At 49.3% G+C, this 18,260-nt stretch overlaps 1 protein-coding gene across 2 annotated transcripts in view; it reads right to left on the reverse strand.

Moving 5' to 3' along the window:
• PTPN5 (protein tyrosine phosphatase, non-receptor type 5 (striatum-enriched)) overlaps positions 1-9,813 on the reverse strand; it is a 45,701-nt gene extending 35,888 nt beyond the window's left edge. Inside the window, exons 1-2 of one of the 2 annotated variants that reach the window (XM_011937472.1) lie at positions 9,729-9,813; positions 3,246-3,322 (exon numbers count right to left, since the gene is read on the reverse strand). In XM_011937472.1, the coding sequence (XP_011792862.1) occupies positions 3,246-3,322; positions 9,729-9,748 (97 nt within the window). In that variant the 5' untranslated portion in view covers positions 9,749-9,813. The remainder of the gene's footprint in view (positions 1-3,245; positions 3,323-9,728) is intronic. The other variant, XM_011937473.1, reaches the window with a different exon arrangement.
• Between the last annotated feature and the right edge of the window lie 8,447 nt (positions 9,814-18,260).

The following is an 18,260-nucleotide window of genomic DNA, read 5'->3' on the forward strand; positions in this document are numbered from 1 at the left end:
AGGATGGTCTCGATCTCCTGACCTCGTGATCCGCCCGTCTCGGCCTCCCAAAGTGCTGGGATTACAGGCTTAAGCCACCGCGCCCGGCCTATTTTTGTCTTAATAGCAAATGTCTGTACAGCATTTGCTACATGCCAGGCACTGTGCTAAACTTTCTGTTAATTCACTGAATCCTCTAACAACTCGACACAGCAGTGAATATCGTTCTTGCTATATTGTGAATGGGAGGCCCAGAAGGATTCAGTAGCTTGTCCACGATCATCCCACTGGTAAGTGGTGGGGCCAAGCTGAGGTTCCGGAGTCCCTGTTCTTGACCAGCACATAATCCTGTCCTGGGAGGGTGGGCCATTTTTTCAGTTTGGATTTCTATTTAATCTCTAATGCTTACAACAGTGTCTAGCACACGTAGGTGCTCAATCAGTAGTGACAGAATGAAGAAACGAGTGAATACATGCTGGACATGGAGGATGCAGAGATGAAACAGAGAGGCGCTTGCCTTCAGAGAGCTCATGGCCCCATGGAGGAGGCAAATAATTACTGCAATCCCCTATGAGGATGGCATCATGGGAGTCTAGAGGGTCACCCAACTTGCTCGGCCTCTGCACGCAGGACTTCCCAGAGGAAGGACACAGGTGGGGACAGGCACAGTGACACTGTCTACCTCCTCCAAACTCCTATCTGGCACAAACACACCTTAACTCTTTCTGCCTCAGCCCACAGGTTGCCAGAAGACGACAGTAGCTCCATGGGGACAACAGAGGCAGAACAAAGTAGTGGTGAGGACATGGGCTACTGAGAGAGACTGCCCGGAGTGAATCCTCCCTCTACCAGCTAAGTGACCTTGAACGGACTGCCTAAGCTCCCTGGGCCTTAGTCCTCTCATCTGTAAGATGGGGGTAGCAAATGACACTGATTTCCTAGGATATTACATGACCAATACTCTTCTATTCTGCACTGGTTGCTGGTTTTCGGGGAGAAATGGGAGAGAACATTGGGATTAACATATTATGCTTATTACTGCAAGCCTCTCTGCTGTGGCTTCTTCCCATTTTGCAGAAGCAGCTCAGAGCCGAACTTGTCCATGAAGTTTCCTTAGGGAAGGGACTATGTCTGCTGTATTTACCACTACATCTCTAGCACCTAGTACAGAACCCGAGACCCAGTAGGTGCTCATAAATACTTGAGTGAATGACTGAGTGGTAACATTTTTTTATTCCCCCAGGACCCTTGTGAGGATAAATATTCATATTGCTATTGTTTCTATTCACAGTTGAGGGACGGGAGCTCCAGCAAGGTTAAGTGACTCGTGCATAAACACACAGCCTGAAGCAGAACAGGCAGACTCAAACGTCAAACCCCATGCTCTTTCTTCCTCCACACCGTGCTACTCTCTGAACTCCTATTCATCCTGTCCTATTTTCTGCAGATTTCTTCTAGCCAGTGGGGCCATCCCTGATTGTAGCGTCATCTCAGAATTCTATGACTCATATCTGAATCACAGAACCGTTTAATAGTTGAAGGGGACTTCTGATGTCATCTGGACCTCCCACCCATTGTGGAAATTTCCTCTCCACTGTCTATCTATCCAGTACTTGAATGCCTCCTGTGATGGAACACTCATTTCTGCTTCTGGAATTATCGAGTTCTGTGACTAGACAGAGAGTTCTGTGTCTATGGGCCAACACGCCTGTCTTTAATTTCAATGCCTTGGGCTTACGTCATCCTAAGATACACAGAATAGATCTGCTGCCCCTTCCACAAGACAGCCATTCAGATATTCGGGCAGTTCTCACATCTTTTCAGAGAATTTTCCTCTTCAAGACAAATGGTGTCCGCCCTAGACCATCTCAACAGGCTGTCCAAAGTGTTTTGAGCAATGGCACCCCCTACTGGTTAAGGTATGAACTGCACCAAAGGGCTTCCTCGGGAGCCAGGGCACTGAGTGTGTGGTGTGAATAAAATACCACTTATTTTGAAGAGTCATCGCTTTAGATTCATACCTGATTGTTTCCAGTGTCTGTCTTAAAGAGTGTCACGTGAAGACTCCATTCTAAGGTCCCTTGCCAATCATGAGGTCTCTGACAAGCTATAGGTTTGGGATTTCAAAGTTAAGAGTTCAAAAGACTTTTCCTCTTCTTTTTTTTCTTTTTTCTTTTTTTTTTTTTTTGAGACGGAGTAACGCTCTGTTGCCCAGGCTGGAATGCAGTGGCGTGATCTTGGCTCACTGCAAGCTCCACCTCCCGGGTTCACGCCATTCTCCCGCCTCAGTCTCCCAAGTAGCTGTGACTACAGGTGCCTGCCACCACGCTCGGCTAATTTTTTTTGTATTTTTAGTAGAGACGGGGTTTCACCGTGTTAGCCAGGATGGTCTTGATCTCCTAACCTCGTGATCTGCCCGCCTAGGCCTCCCAAAGTACTGGAATTACAGGCATGAGCCACTGCACCCAGCCCAAAAGACGTGTCTTCTAACAAAATGTTTGGAAGGAGAGATATAAAAATACATGCTGTGTTACAGGATTATGGTGATTTTTCTTTTTTCTAGTTGTATTTATTTTCTAATATTTTGACAGTTAACCTTTTGTTATATGAAGGAAAAGAACAATAAAAATTTATTAAAAAATGTGAAACTCTCCCCCCCACCTTCTTTTTCTTCCTTCTGAGGCTGTTTATCACGGCGTGGGTCATGGGGCTACAACTAGGACAAGCTGCCACCCTGTGGACAAGAGTGCCTTGGTAATGTCTCCATGGTGGCTGCAATGGCCTGGCTCCCTACAAGTGTGGTCAACTGGACTCAAGCAGCACAGTTTCACCCTCAAGCTGGGCTTCTCAACAGGGAGGTCAGGTAGTTCTCCACATCCGCCACCCCATCCTTGGCTCATGCTGCCTTCAGGTTTTGTTTCTTATCCTTACCTCTTCAAGTCAGCCCAGCACTGAATGATCAGTGGTCATTCCCTAGGAGCCCCGGACTCCCCAGCTCTTCATCCTTCTCTTTACTTCCTAGCACACCCTCAGTTGCCTGCTCTCCCCTCCATGTGAGCCTAGTGCAGCTCCAAATGATAACAGGTCAGAAGGCATCAGGGATTAGAAAAACAAGTCCCCATTTAAATGAAGAACTATGGAGCAGCCACATGGTTTTTCTCATGCAAGTTCACAGCTAGCTAGGCTTTACTCCAGCCCCAGCATCAGCTGGGGCATTCTCTCTCCGCTCTGAGGTCTGGGAGGACCTGGGTGCTGGGAAGACTTACCCGGTAGCCTCTCACTGCAGCACATGTCCAGGGCTCCTCCCTCGGAGTCATCAGCAGCGTGGTTCTCTCTCTCACTCCTGCAGCAGGATGGAAAAGGTGAGATGATGCTGTTGAGCCAGGATCAAGACAAAAACCCTGAGCAAAGATAAGAAGCCTCCCTCTCCTGTATTCTGTATCCCTTTGGATAACTCCACTCCATCAAAGGGACCTGAGGAAAATACCAGCCTATTGACGGGTCAAGCTGCAGAGGCAGGAGCAGAATTTTGCAGGTGTCCTCCTTGTGGAATCAGTGGCAGCAGTATCATCACAACCATCATCATCACCATCATCATCTCTACCACAGAAAGAGGATTTACTATATGCAAGCACCTTGCAAACTTTACCACATTAAATCCTCACTATGACCTCATGAATGAGGGATCATTAAACAGGCTCAGAGAGGTTAAGTAACTTGCCCAAGGTCACACAGCTCAACAGAATAGAGAGGAGTTTGAAATTATGGCTTAGGACTCCGGGCTCATGCTCTCACTGCTATGCTATTCTGTCTCCTAGTTCCAGTGGTTTTGAACCATGGGTGGACAAGAAGAGGCCTCTGAGTAACCCACAATCCCGTGTCCAGCTCTCCAAGATATGCAAGTCCCCTCTGCCCCAGGCAGTGAAAAGTAGCATGCAGAACTCTTCTCCAGAAATAGCTACAAAAAGTAGTTATATACATGTTTTGTATAGTCTAAATGCTTCCTTCCTGAAATCAGAGAACCCTCTTTCTAGCCTATCAGGGCACCTTATAGGACAGTATGGGGGTCTAGTTTGTCTCCTTTACCTGGTAAGCTGGATAAAGGTTGCTGGAGATCAGCCAGACTCCATGAAGCATCTTTAGATATATCTTGAGAGCAACCACTTGGCTCACAGGGGTTCTACCCTGGGAATGGCCTGAAATGCAGCATGGGCTCCAGTGGCCTTGTCTGCCTTTCATGTCTCTGACCTTTGGCAGTAGCTGATGACTGATTCAAGGCTGGACACACAAACCAGGCTGGGTCAATCAGATCTTCTCCCTTGCACATTGAAAATGCATTCTGGCACACTTTGCTTGGCTGAATCACGATAGCCAGAGTGCCCCGGAGAGAAGACCTGCAAACATCTGCTGATGAGGGCCTGAGAGCCGCTTTGTTCCCATCTGTACTGAGTCTTGGACAATATGTCCGTCAAGACCACAAGATGGCCATGGATCCTTCCAATAAATCTCCACATTTTAGCTTATGCCAGTGGGATGTGATTTCTGAAACAGGCAACCAAAAGAACCTTTGACATAGCCTTGCTAGCATACTTCCAGGAATTTCAGAGGCGCAGCTGCCTCTCTGCCCCTGAATCCTGCTATTCTGCTTCTTGGACTGGCCCTGGGGCCTGTTTCATGCCTAACTCCAGATTTTAAATAATTAAAGGCAGAAAGGCCAGATTCAGGGTGTCCCTTCTCTCTCTGATATCTTCTTTTTCAACTGGCATTATATTATTTTTTCCTCAACCCAATTGCCAGGGTCTCTGAGAATCACAAGTCCTAGAGCCCCCCCAGCACTCCTGCAGAGAGGAAGTCACTTCCTTCAAGGTAACTTTAAGTGCTTTCTTTAAATGTCTCTGGAGTCCCTTCATCTTTCTCCCTCCCCATCTTGGTCCCAGTCACTATTATCTCTTGCCTAGATTGCTGTGGCAGTATTTTAACTGGTTGCTGGCATCCACTCAGGCTGGCCTCCAAAACATTCTCCACACGGCTCCAATGCTTATGGCATAGAAAATCTGTGCAGTTTACAACCTGCACAACTGGATGTGGAAGTCCCCTCTGCCCCAGGCAATGGAAAGTGGCATGGTGAACTCTTCCCCAGAAGAGAAGAGCTAGAATCAATTCCTCAAAACTCAATGTTTATCACATAACCTTTCTTGAAAAAATATTTTCATGGCATCCTTACTGTACTTAGAACAAAGAGAAAAATCCTTTGGCATAGTTCACTAGATGTTGGGTGGTCTGGTCCCTGTTGATCCCTCCAGCCTCAGCCCATGTCCCTCTCCTCCTTGACCTCTGTACTCCAGCCACACTGGGAAGGCTCTTTCCTCACAGTGCCTTTCACATGTTTTTCTCTCTACCTACTACCTAGAGAGGTTCTCTAGGTCTACTTCTTAGTACTTTTTACTCATGGTATGCACTTGACGCAGTTAGAAATGTCACTGTAATTTATGCCATTATTCAACATCTGTCTTCATCATTAGACTGTAGCTTTCATGAAGGCAGGGTCCACTATTTGTTTTATTTACCATCATATCTTCAAAGCCTCACACAGTGCCTGGTTCGTAGCAGGATGTTCAATAAACAAACACTTATGGAATAAGTAAATGTCGACCTGACGTTCTTGAGAAAACATTAGGAACCTCAAACACAGCCATTATCTGAGCTGCTTTGTGGATAGGTCTTTGCTAAGTAGCTGGGAGCTCACCTCCATAGCTATTGCCCACAGAAGTCAGAGAATCACAGACCTGGAAGGCCTCTCATTTTACAGAGGAGAAACTGAGGCAGAGGATGGAGTCTGACTTGCCCCACATTTTATATTGAGTTGGTGGTGGCCACAGGGATTGTGTTTGAGAGCACCCACCCCCAAACTTCCAATCCTAAACTTGTTCTTTCCTTACCCTAAAGAGCACCCAGCCGGACGGCAGCACCATGAGGGCTGACCCCTGGCTGGGTACAGAAAGGCACAGTATCCAGATACCTTTGGAAGGGGACCCATGTGTGACTCACACCTGCTTTCACACCTTAAGCCTCTCAAGCCCCAAGCTGTGTTCAGAATAGCTCAGTGCTGCATGTGTGCAGTGGACTCTATAAATAAGCTTCCTAGAAAATGACTAATTTCATAACCAGAAAAGCAGAACGAGTAGCACCTCTTGACTGCAGAGGAAAATGGAGCAAGAGCCTGCTGCTCTTCCCTGTAGTCGAAGGACTCCAGGCAACCCCAGCCAAAGCCTGCATGTCCAGGCTGTCCAGAGGAGGGTTTAATTAGCTTTCCAAAGAAAATAGATGGCCTATTCAGGTTGGATGGGGAACCCAGTCTCTGGGCGCTGCCTTCCTCCCTCCCCACCAAGAGCAGAAATAGTTGATTTTATTGGATTGCTACGGCTCCTGCTCTCTCCTTCCCCACTTCTATCAGCCAGGCAAGAGGAACAGAAAACCAGCCTGTGACAACAGCAGCCACTTGCTGGGCTGCCCCCACCACTGCTTCCCTTATAACCAGAGAACACTAAGGATGAAGGGACTTGGAAATCACCCAGCCTGCCCCGACTTCACTGATGGAGGATGTCCCAGAGTGAAAGCAGCTTCCCAAAGCCATCATCACATTCAACAGGCATGTGCTCAGCACCTCCTGTGAGCAAGGCCTGCAGCTGCCCTAGGAATACAGTGATGAATAATCCAGGTCCCTCCTTGCAGGCTCCCAGTCTTCTCAGGGAGACAGACATGCAGACACGACCATACCCTGATGCCTGCTTTAATGGACGTATGCATGTGATCACCTTGGGGAAGGCTCTGCTCATTTGTAGGGAGGGGCAAGGGGAAGAGGAAGTCTTCTCCAAAGGGGACACAGGAGCTGGTTTTAATTGTTTTTAAATTTAATTAATTAATTTTTGAGATGGAGTCTCACTCTGTTGCCCAGGCTGGTGGAGCGCAGTGGCGCTATCTCAGCTCACTGCAACCTCCGCCTCCCCGGTTCAAGTGACTCTCCGGCCTCAGCCTCCCAGTAGCTGGGATTACAGGTGCCCGCCACCACGCCCAGCTAATTTTTGTATTTTTAGTAGAGACGAGGTTTCACCATATTACTCAGGCTGGTCTCAAACTGCTGACCTCAGGTGACCCTGCTTGCCTTGGCCTCCCAAAGTGTTGGGATTACAGGTGTGAGCCACCGTGCCTGGTCAGGAGCTGTTTTTTAAAATAGGGTTTTAGGTGAATGAGGGGTTGGGAAAAGGATTTCTTGGGTAGAGCAAATAGAAAAAGTGAGGCATGGAGACCCAAGATGTATGGAACATCTGGTGTAATCAGAAGTAGGCTGGTCAGTGGGATGGAGCAGCAGATGGGGGCTAGGCCTCAGCAGAAGCACGTGGGCAACAAGCAGCCTAGAAGCCAGAAATCCTGCCTCCTGGGGGCGGGGGAAGCCCTCTTCCACTTGATCACACGGCTTCCCTGTGGCTTCCCTGCACTGAGAGTGACGCTGGCTCTCTCACACCTGGTCTGGCTGGGTAGGTCTGTAACAGGAAGTGGGGGAGCAGCAGCTTATGTTTAAGGAATGGACTTTAGACTCAGCTGGTAGCATCTGATCTGGTCTGAAACTACTCTTTTTACTGTGCTAAAATTCCCATAGCATAAAATTCAACATTTTGACCATTTTAAAGAGTACAATCCAGTGGCATTTAATACATTCATAACATTGTGCAACCATCATAATGATCTGCTTCCAGAATCTTTTTGTCACCCCAAAAGGAAATCCTGTACCCATTAAGAAGTCACTCCCTAATCCCAGCACTTTGGGAGGCCGAGGCGGGCGGATCACAAGGTCAGGAGATCGACACCATGGTGAAACCCCGTCTCTACTAAAAATACAAAAAATTAGCCGGGCGCGGTGGTGGGCACCTTAGTCCCAGCTACTCAGGAGGCTGAGGCAGGAGAATGGTGTGAACCCGGGAGGCGGAGCTTGCAGTGAGCCAAGATCGCGCCACTGCACTCCAGCCAGCCTGGGCGACAGAGCGAGACTCTGCCTCAAAAAAAAAAAAAGAAGTCACTCCCTGTCCTCCTCCCTCCAGCCCCCTGGCAACTGCTTATCTTCTTTCTGTCTCTATGGGCTTGCCTATTCTGGATATTTCATATAAATGGAATCATAAGATATGCAGCCTTTTGTGTTTGGCTTCTTGCACTTAGCATAATGTTTTCTAGGTTCATCCAAGTCCGTAGCATGCATCAGTACTTCATTCCTTTTCATGGATTCCTTTTCATGGCTGAATAATATTCTACTTTAGGATGGACGATGTTTTATTTATCTGTTCATCATTTGAACATTTGGGTTGTTTACATCCTTTGGCTATTTGTGAATAGTGCTCCTATGAACCAAACTGCTGTTTCCACTCTCCTCCCATCACGCTTGTGGTTTTGGGCAATGCTTTCTGCACTCTGAGTCTGAGGCCTCACTTATGAAAATAAGGTGGTTGGACTCTAAGCCCATTGTTACTTGAAAGTCATCACCTTCCTTGGCTTGTTTGTATGTGTGAAGGTAATGTGTCGTGCAGCTACGCCACCAGTGCTGGGTGCTGGAGACCCAGCCTAGACCACCCACCCCATTTTCCAGAAGCTCACAGCCAGTGCAGAAGACATAGAACAGATGCTGCCGTGGGCTGGGTGAAGTTCTAATAGAGGCACTGCCCCTCTGCCTTGGGGGTGGAGTGGTGGAGTGGGGGGTGGGGGGTGGAGGATGGGGGATGCTATTAGGAGACATCCTGGAGTCTCCTTACATGAGGTCCCAGCTTTGCCCAGGACTTGTGTAGAGAAAGAGCTGGCTGGTTTGCTGAGCCAGTCAGGGAGCCTGAGCCTGCTTCCAAGGTAGGTGAGGAGCAAGGGGGAACTGGGATGCTGAAGCCAGGATTCCTGGGTGTGAGGCTGAGCCAAGCCCAGGCAGACATGCCTTCTATTCTGGGCTTCGTGCTCCTGGTACCCCGTAAACACCCCTCACTATCAACGTGGTGCTCTTATCACCCTCTTACAGCTCCAACCCCACCTGACATCTCTATTCGCTGAATTGAACCTGTCCATTCCTCCTTTCGAGCCCTGTTTGTGTTGTTCCCTCAGCCTGGAAGATTCTTTTCCCCTTTTGTCAAATCTTAGTCATTCTCCAAGGTGCGACTCAGGCGGTACGTCTTCCACGGAGCACTCCCTGATCTCTCAGGAAGAACTGCGTCCTCCCACTTCTGGGCTCCCCCACACACCTGGTTCATATGTCCCTTTGTCTCTTACTTTGTTCTGCTGCTATAGTTAGCTGTTTATGCACCTGCCTCCCCCACCAACTTCCGACTTTGGAGCATCCTCACCCCCTCAACCACCTCTGCATCCCATGTGTTTAGCACAGGGCCTGAGCCTGTTGATGTACATGTTAAAGGCCAAATGCAGGGTAGTGGCAGGGTCTCAGGGTTGGTAGCTTTAGGGGCTCTAGGAAGGCAAATTCCAGCTAGGAGCCTCCCAATTAAAGAAGATGGCCAAACCATAGCCAGGAAGAGGCCCATAACGCCATCCAGATTTTCATCAGCATGTTCAGCAGGCAGGGGGCAGAGGACGTGCTGGTTTCATGGAAAAGGAATGATCAGGATGACCACCTCATGAGAATGAGTCATGTGCCCCAGAGCATCCAGATGGAGGCTTGGCCTCCTCAGTGGGTGGGCTGCAGGGGGACGGCATAAATGCTCACTCACCTGGCTCCCTCATAATTCATTCCCAAGGTGTCTGGATGGGGAAGGGTGCCATCTTCCAGCGCAGGAAGCTTTCTCAGCAAAAAGCAAGCTGGAGATATAAATGAAGGAGAGAGGGCAGCTTCAGATCATCCAGATGGGAAAACCGGGGCAACGAGAGATTAAGTGACTAGTCTCCGGTCACACAGTGTGCCAACAATTTGTTTTCAGGTAGACAAAATCCTGATTTCCTGTTGGGAGTCACCTTTCTCCTCCCCTGGTGCCCTGCTTGCCCCTTGCTACAACAGACAGCCCAGAATCAGAACTCAGTTACCTGTTATTTGTATCATACCCCGAAGGCTTCTAATAAATATCTTTTCTGCCTAAGTTACTCAGAGTCCTCTTCTGTTGCTGGCAACCAAATAACCCAGACTGATGCGTGCAGCAAACTCGTGGAATGAATAGGCTCTGAGCCCAGGACTCCCAATGCTTAGTTCACTGCTATTTCCATCCTGCCAAGCTGCCTACCCTCCTTGCCCAGCTGTCCACTGTCCAGCCATCTGTCCTCACGTCTGAGCAGACTGCAAACTTGAGTGTTCTGGATCCCAAACACAGGGTCTGAGTGTTCTCTGCTTGGGATGTGCCCAGACAAATGACTTCCCCTTCCATCCCTGCCCTTCTCTGAGTGGGAGAAGCAGGGTGTGGGCATGGCAGAGACCCCAGGGAACAGAAGATGAAAAGTGCAGGGTAGGCCCAACCTGCCGAGGGGCTCGGGCAACAGTTGTCCATTTTTCATTTGAGTCTGATGCAGGGATTGGACCATTCATTTGTTCAACCCGTTTACTAAACACTTCCCATATTCAGGCTACGTGTGGGACCCTGGGAATACAATGAACGACAAGCATCTCATGGGGGATGTAGGTAAGAAGAAAAGGCAATGGTGACACAGGTGACCCGTGTGCGGGGAGACGAGCAGGGTGCCCTGGGAGTGCCAGCGAGACCCCTAAGGAGGCAGAGGACTCAGGAGAGTTTCGGTTCCCAGGAAGGCTCATCTCTGATGAGATGTGAAAGAGGAGTGGGGGGGAGAGGCTGTGGGATGAGACAGGAGGGGGTGGGGCGCTCCAGGTAGAATGAGGACATGCAGACGGGCCTGGAATTGACACAAAGCAGGGCACATTCAAGGACTAGAAAGAAATGTAGTCTAAAAAGGGAGTGTGGAAAGGGGGTGTGGTGTAGGACGGGACAATCTACCGAACCACTCACTTGTAATTTTTTTCCTCATCCCTCCCCTTCTTTCCAGAGAGGTAAGGCAGACCTACACTCCCTTGCGAGAGACAGCTTGGCTGCAGGATCAAAGGTCAAGTTCTTGGAGGAGCTATCCTTCCAGTCTTTGTTCTGTGAAAGCTGGAGCACCTGGGGATGGGGTGTCTCTTGGTCAGGGTGGTGGGGCTGTGAGGAAGGGGAGGGGGTCTCCGGGCCTGGGAAGGTGACAGAGCCCATCGGTTCCATGACTGGTGCCTGGTGTGTGGGTGGGTGGTACTGAGTGCATAGAGAGGGCTGGATCTCCACTCCAGGGCTTCTGCTGCACCCCACACGGCACCCCCTCAACAGAAGACACACAGTCTGCAGACCCAGAGGGGCTCTTCAGGTGGGGCTGGGATATCTCAGCTATAATCAGCGGGGTTTCCTTGAAACATCCCTGGCATGGTGGTCACGGCAGTGGGTTGGGGTCATTCCAGTGACGACTGGGATTGAATTTCCTACCGGGTAGGGTTGCTGGGGAGCTCTGAGTCTGGACTAATTTCATTTAAGGAGCACAATGAGACATTTCTTCCATACCTGATATTAAGGATTAAAAAAATCAACCCGTTCTAGGAATAGATTCTTGCCTTGGGAGGCAGGAGACCAGCTAAAAGGTGGGTGTGACAATCAGATAAGTGATGGCGCATCCTAGCCTGGGACTGCAGCTGGGGACTGCCCCCTTGCTGGGCCTACTTGCTCCAGTCACTCTGATTTCAGACCATAACCGTCTCCTCATCACCCCCGTGAACACGAAGCACATCCTTCCTGTCACCCCTTTGCTTAGGCTGTCTCTCCTGTCTGGAAGGCCATCACTTCTTTGCACCCCTCCCTAAAATCCAACTCAGACTTTAAGCTCCAGCTTAATCTTGAATTGCTCTAGGAAGCCTTTCCAGGGGACAGGTCTTCACTCTGCACTAGTCAAACTGTGTGGGTCCGGGAAAGTGTCTTTATAACTCTGAGCCTTACATTTTTCTCATATGTCTAACACGGATGACAATACCTTCTACACAGGATTGCGGTGAAGACCACCAGTGAATGAGAAAGGTGAATGGTGACTATCATGGTGACTGGTGAACACCAGGTGCTCAGGACCTGTGCAAACAACCAACAAAGGCACAGCAGAGAAGAGAAATGAGGGTGTTGGTAGTGGGGAAGCAAGTGTAGACAATGTATAAACTCCCAGGAAAGGGCAGGGAACCTAGCTTCTAGAAAGGACAAAGGGCTTTGAACAATGCCAAGTTGTCTGGGGCAGCCTTTGGACAAGAGAGGCATCCCAGGACCATGTGGCCTCCCTTGCTGACAACAGAAAGGCACTGTTGGACCTGCAGGTGTCTGTGGTCTGGTCCAAAGGTTCAGTATGAACTGAATTTACCAGCTTCCCCCTGTACTCTGAGGAGGAGGGGGCTGGAGGGAGATTTGAGGAGCCCCCGTCCGGCCAAATTCCTATTGGATGGGATGGGAGCAGGAGAAACATACACAGATTCTTTGCTGGCTTTGGCCACCCTGCTGGGACCAGAGTAGCAGGGGCTAGCTGCATAGGCAGCACTGAGAGAGAGCAGGGGCTCATGGCTGAAGCCAACACATTCTGTCCTAAGTACATCTTTGGGGTGGAAGGTCAGAAATTCACAGTGATTCAGCTCAGACTCTGTGGACCCTCCCAGCCTCTTCTCAGGGCCACTCTGGCTTTCTTTTAAAATATACACTTTTTAAATTTCATGGTCAGATTGGTGAGGATGGAAGGGAATAGGAGGAGGTGATCAGGGAGAGGATGGAAGCAGCAAAAAGGGCAGAAGCAATCTTAGGGCCACCTGTTCAGTAACATCTTAGCCCCTGACCGAAGAGGATAACAATGACAGTATCTTCACAATAGAAAGGGCAGCTATCACTACTGCACCTGGACCACACAGGCCAGGCACTGCTCCGGTGCCTTGCATGTGTTAGCAAATTCAATCCTCACAGCGGCCCCTGGAGGAACCTGCTAACATTCCCTGCATTTTCTAGAGGAGGAAATGGAAATTCAGAGAAGTGAAGTTACCCGCCCAAGGCCACACAGCTAGTCATCACAGAGCTTCCCCCACTGCCCACATTCCTAACCTCTCTTTCACTTTTTAGCTTTTGGTAAGAAAAAGTATTCTGCAAATACACCTCTGTGAAGAGACTGCACATCATGGCAGTTGCCTTCTACATGCTCTTTTTAAAAAATCCTCACCATAAATCTATGTGAGTAGCATGTGATGATCCCCATTTTTACAGCTGAGAAAACTAAGGCTCAGGGGGTGAAGTGACCCAAGTGAATGAGTGAAGGAGCAAGAGGGAGATCCCTGTCCCTGTGTCCCTGCTTGGGCTCATTGCTGTTCTCCCCAGAAGAACGACTGGAAGTCCTGCGCTGGACCACGACCTCGGGTTTCTCCACTTGAAGCAGCAGCCCAGGGAGCAGGCTTTGGAAGGCTAGCTTGCATGGGGAGTTTGGGAGGCTGGCTTGGGTGGGGAGCCTGCGATGGTGGCAGCTGTGTTCCATCAGTGCCGTGGCGAATACACTCACTGGCCCTGGGCTCTAGTCTCAGGCTACTATGTGACCTTGGGCTAGTCATTTCCCTTATCTGAAACTCAGTAGCCCCAAATGAAAACCAAACGGGCTGAATGAAATGACCTCTAAGGGCCTTTCCTTAGAGGTCAGGCTTCAATTCCGGGCCTGTCAGGTTTAATGAGGCAGAGGGTGGAACGGCAGTGAACCAGCAAAGGATGCTCACAGCATCAGGGAAACAGGCCTTGGTCCATGCAGCCCAACCTTCAAGCGTGGAGGGCAGATCTGGCCTGAGCCAATTATTGACAGAGTCCAGGTTCAGCTGTGATTTGATGCTGTGGGTGGTCCGACCTGATTCTAAATGGTGTGGAGGTCAGGGACCCAAAAGACAAAAAGGCAGGATTTTGGAGTTCAAAGGTTATCTGGTCTGAACCTTTGTTCTCCAAGACTCTGAAAACATTCCATTCTGCTCCCTCTCCCCGCACCTGCCCCCAGGTATGCAGTTTAATTTACAGGGAGAAAACAGCAATCACAAATGCAAAGGTGTGATCACACCTCTTGTGGGCATCTTCTGGTATTTCCATTCAGTTACATGCTTGCTCCTACCTATAACGCCTTAGGATGCACTTTTCCCTCCACTGGAAAGCCCCCTTTTCCCTTCTTTGCTTGGAAAATTCTTATTTGCCTCTTAAGACTCTGTTCAAATGTCACCTCCTCAATAAAACCCTCCCCAACTCCCTCAGGAAGAACTGGGTACTCTGTCTTCTGTTCTTACGTCTTATGTGTTGATGCCAGTCTCCCTGCCTCACGCAGAGCTACCTGGACATAAACCTGTGGTCTATGATTACTGCAGCCTCCTTTTATTGTAGGTTTATTGTGTGCTGGATGTCGTGCCAAGCACTGTACATTTATGACATCATTCACTTCTCACTATAACCCTATGAGGTAAACAGTCATCCTCCACCTACACGTGGAGATTGGGACTTGGAGAGACTAAGCCATCTGCTCAAGGTCATACAGTTGGTACGCGGCAGAATGAGGCTTCAAACTCAGTTTATCTCAACTCCAGGCTTTATTTAAATCACAAGGTTTCCAGCATCTGATATGGACTTTTCTGTTTCCCATGACGAATACTATATCTGGCACCATGCAAATGTTAAAAAAAACGAAAAGTGGGGTAATGTTTGAACATTTACAAATGGCTCATTAAAAACATCACAAAAGGCCAGGCATGGTGGCTCACTCCTGTAATCCCAGCACTTTGGGAGGCCGAGGTGGGCAGATCACCTGAGGTCAGAAGTTTGAGACCAGCCTGACTAACATGGTGAAACCCCGTCTCTATCAAAAATACAAAATTAGCCAGGAGTGGTGGCGGGCACCTGTAATCCCAGCTACTTGGGAGGCTGAGGCAGGAGAATCACTTGAACCGGGGAGGCGGAAGTTGCAGTGAGCAGAGATCGCGCCATTGCACTCCAGTCTGGGTGACACAGTGAGACTCCATCTCAAAAAGAAACAACACCATAAAAGGAGTAAACACATAGGCTTTGGCTCTGGACTGTCTGAGTATGAATCAAGGCTCCCTGACTGGCTGCCTGATCTTGGGCAAGACTTTGACTTCTTTGTGCCTCAGTTTTTTAATCTACGAAGCAGGGATAAGTGTGTCTACGCCTCAGAGGGTTAAAATGAAGATTAAATGAATGTTGATCTTCGCACAAAGTTTTTACACGAGATGCATGGAAAATGTGTAGAACAGGGCCAGGAAGCTCCTAAAAATGTTAATTGTCATCATCTTGTGTTTCAGGCTTTGCCTGTTTCCCAGTTAATATAACTTTTCTCCTCCCATGGATAAAGTCCATGAAGGTTCTGGGATGAATCTTGGGGTGTGCTGGTAAACTGGTTCTTAACTTTCTCTTTACTGGACCTGAACTGCTGTATCACTGGGAGCAAGATGAAGTAAACTAGAATATTATGCAGGAATTAAAGAAAAGAATAATGTAGGCCAGGCATGGTGGCTCACACCTGTAATTCCAGCATTTTAGGAGGCTGAGGCAAGAGGACTGCTTGAGGCCATGAGTTCGAGACCAGTCTGGGCAACACAGTGAGATCCCATCTCACCAAAAACTAGTATGTGAGCGGGGCATGGTGGTACACACCTGTAGTCCCAGCTACTCAGCAGGCTGAGGCAGGAGGATTGCTTGAGCTCAAGACTTCAAGGTTGCAGTGAGCTACGATCGCACCACTGCATTCCAGCCCAGGTGACAGTGCGAGACCCTGTCTCAGAAAAAAAAAAGAAAAAAAAAAAGCCCTGATTTGTGCCCTCTGCCAGTTTTCATGGTGTAATGCTCCCACCATGGCTGATTTCAAGCCATGAATGTGAAAGTCATGCTGCCAGTCTTAGCAGAGGTCCAGAGTTTTGCTCAATCTGTGCCTCAGTTTCTTCATCTTTAAAACAGATCAGCAGTAGGACCTAACTCAAAATACTGTTGTGAGGAGTAAACCTGAAGCTCTTAGACGAGCACATGGCACGCTGCATGCTCTGTGTTAGCCAATATCACTGTTAAGAGTTTTAACTCAGTCTCACTGCTGCTTATCTGGCTTGGACACTGACCCAACCCCAGCAACTGGCTTTCTGCTCTAACGGGCAGAGTCTCTGCCTTCTAGGATTAGGCCTTGTCCCCTCTTGCAGCTTTCCCTTCTCCCTTTGTCATATAGTTTGGATATCTGTCCCCACCCAAATCTCATGTTGAATTGTAATCCCCAGTGTTGGAGGTGGGGCCTGGTAGGTCACGGAAGCGGATCCTGCATGGCTTGTGCTGTCCTGATGAGAGTTCTCACAAGATCTGATCTTTTAAAAGCATGTGGCACTTTCCCCAACTCACTCTCTTGTTCCTGCTTTTGCTGTGTGATGTGCCTGCACCCTCTTTGCCTTCTGATTGTCAGCTTCCTAAGGCCTCCCTAGAAGCCAAGCAGACACCAGTGCCACGCTTCCTGGACAGCCTGGCCATAAGCCAATTAAACCTCTTTTCTTTATAAATTACTCGGTCTCTTGCATTGCTCCAAAGAAATTGCTGTACTTCTTTAGAGCAATGCAAGAATGGTCTAATACACCCTGAAACTAGAATTCTGGCCTAGCTTGTGTTGGTTACACACCCACCCTGATCACACACTATTTCATGCCTCTGGTTTCATCCCTAGACTTCCCTCATGCCGCCCTGGGCCTGGGCTGCCAGTGCAGCTGTGCCTTGCTCTGGATGGTCCATGATGACCCCTTCTGGCATCTGCTCTGCTCCTCATTGCTTACAAGGCTCCTCTCTCACAGGGCTGGGATGTCCTTACAGAGGGGAAAGCTGAAGTTCAAAGCTCAGTTTGCTCCCACCTGCAACTAGAGGGGCCCCTAGCTCCTGCCACACCCTGCTGTGAGCTCCAGCTTCTCATCAGTGCCTCCTGCCCCCAGCCCGATTTAACCCTTCTGTGCTCGGGCCTGGCTCAGATCGTGGCAAACTGGGAAGATCTCGGCATCTTTGGGTTTGGTGGAAGAGTCAAACGAATCAGAAGCAGGGCCTGGAGGGGAAGACACAGAGAGGCAGGGTTTGGAAACATCAGCTGGATTTAAGGCTCTTTTGCCAGGAAACAAAAAAATAGAGTGTGAACTAGGAAAAAATATCCAGGTGGGACCAGGAATCAAGGTTGAAAGGGGCCTGACCTCCTGAATTCAAATTTAACAAATAGCAGCTGCATACCTACTGTGTGCCACATGCTTCTCAGTACCTTACTTCATTAGCTCTTTGAGACAACCCCATGAAGACATCATTATCTCACTCTGCAGGAGCTACAGGCACTTAGAGAGGGTAGGAACTGACATGAGAGGAGGTACGTGGTCTCCCGGATCCTGCTCAGGTGGCCAATGGAGAACACAGGACCGAGCCTGGTCCTGGGCCAAGGATGGCTGAGCCTCTCCTTGCCTCGTGCCAGTGGACAGCTGGAAACCTGGACCCAGGGCAGGCTGTCAACAGAGGTCCTCAGTCATGGGCTGAATTCCTCAAAGCACGACAGACTGACCATTCTGAGGTCACATATTGTAAGGCAACCGTAGTCCTCCGGGAAAAGGAGGAATTCAGAGGCAGAGAGACCTGGCTGAAACGCTGGGCTCTGCCACTTTCTCCCCATGGGGCCCTAGGCTGGTGTCCTAACCTCTCTGAGCCTCAATTTCCTCCCATTTAACATGGCAGCGATGAGAGCTGCAGGGTTGTGACGAAGCCTGGGAAGCAAGGGCTGTACATAGGGAGAGCTCGGCAGTCCTGGGGCAGGCCTCCTTTTCCATATTTCTGCTGACCTGTCTTGAAGCTTCACTTCCTGTCTCCCTCCAAGTCAACCTCACACAGGAGACACTCCTGTTCTTTGTACCAGGTAGTGCTATCAGCTACAAAGGTCTGCTTCCTAGTTCCTCAGGCTCTGTCAGGTGTTCCTGGAGCTAATGAGAACAATGCAGGCAACAGCAGATGGAGGATGAGAGGGGTCTTCCCAGCAGAACCTCCTCTGCCCTCTGGACAGCTCCAGGCTGTTTCCAGGTCCCCAAGTCAGACCCAGAGTCCTAGGAAAGGGTGGATAAAAGAACTGGAAACTCCACTTGGCAGGATTTCTCAAATCCTCCTCTGCCATGACATCCACCTGCTCCAGCCATGCTCCCTCCTGCTTTTCTGCCTTAGTCTGTCAGCTCCTAGAGTGGCCCC

Source organism: Colobus angolensis, unplaced genomic scaffold, assembly GCF_000951035.1.
Source record: "Colobus angolensis palliatus isolate OR3802 unplaced genomic scaffold, Cang.pa_1.0 Scaffold164, whole genome shotgun sequence".
Lineage (NCBI taxonomy): Eukaryota > Metazoa > Chordata > Mammalia > Primates > Cercopithecidae > Colobus > Colobus angolensis.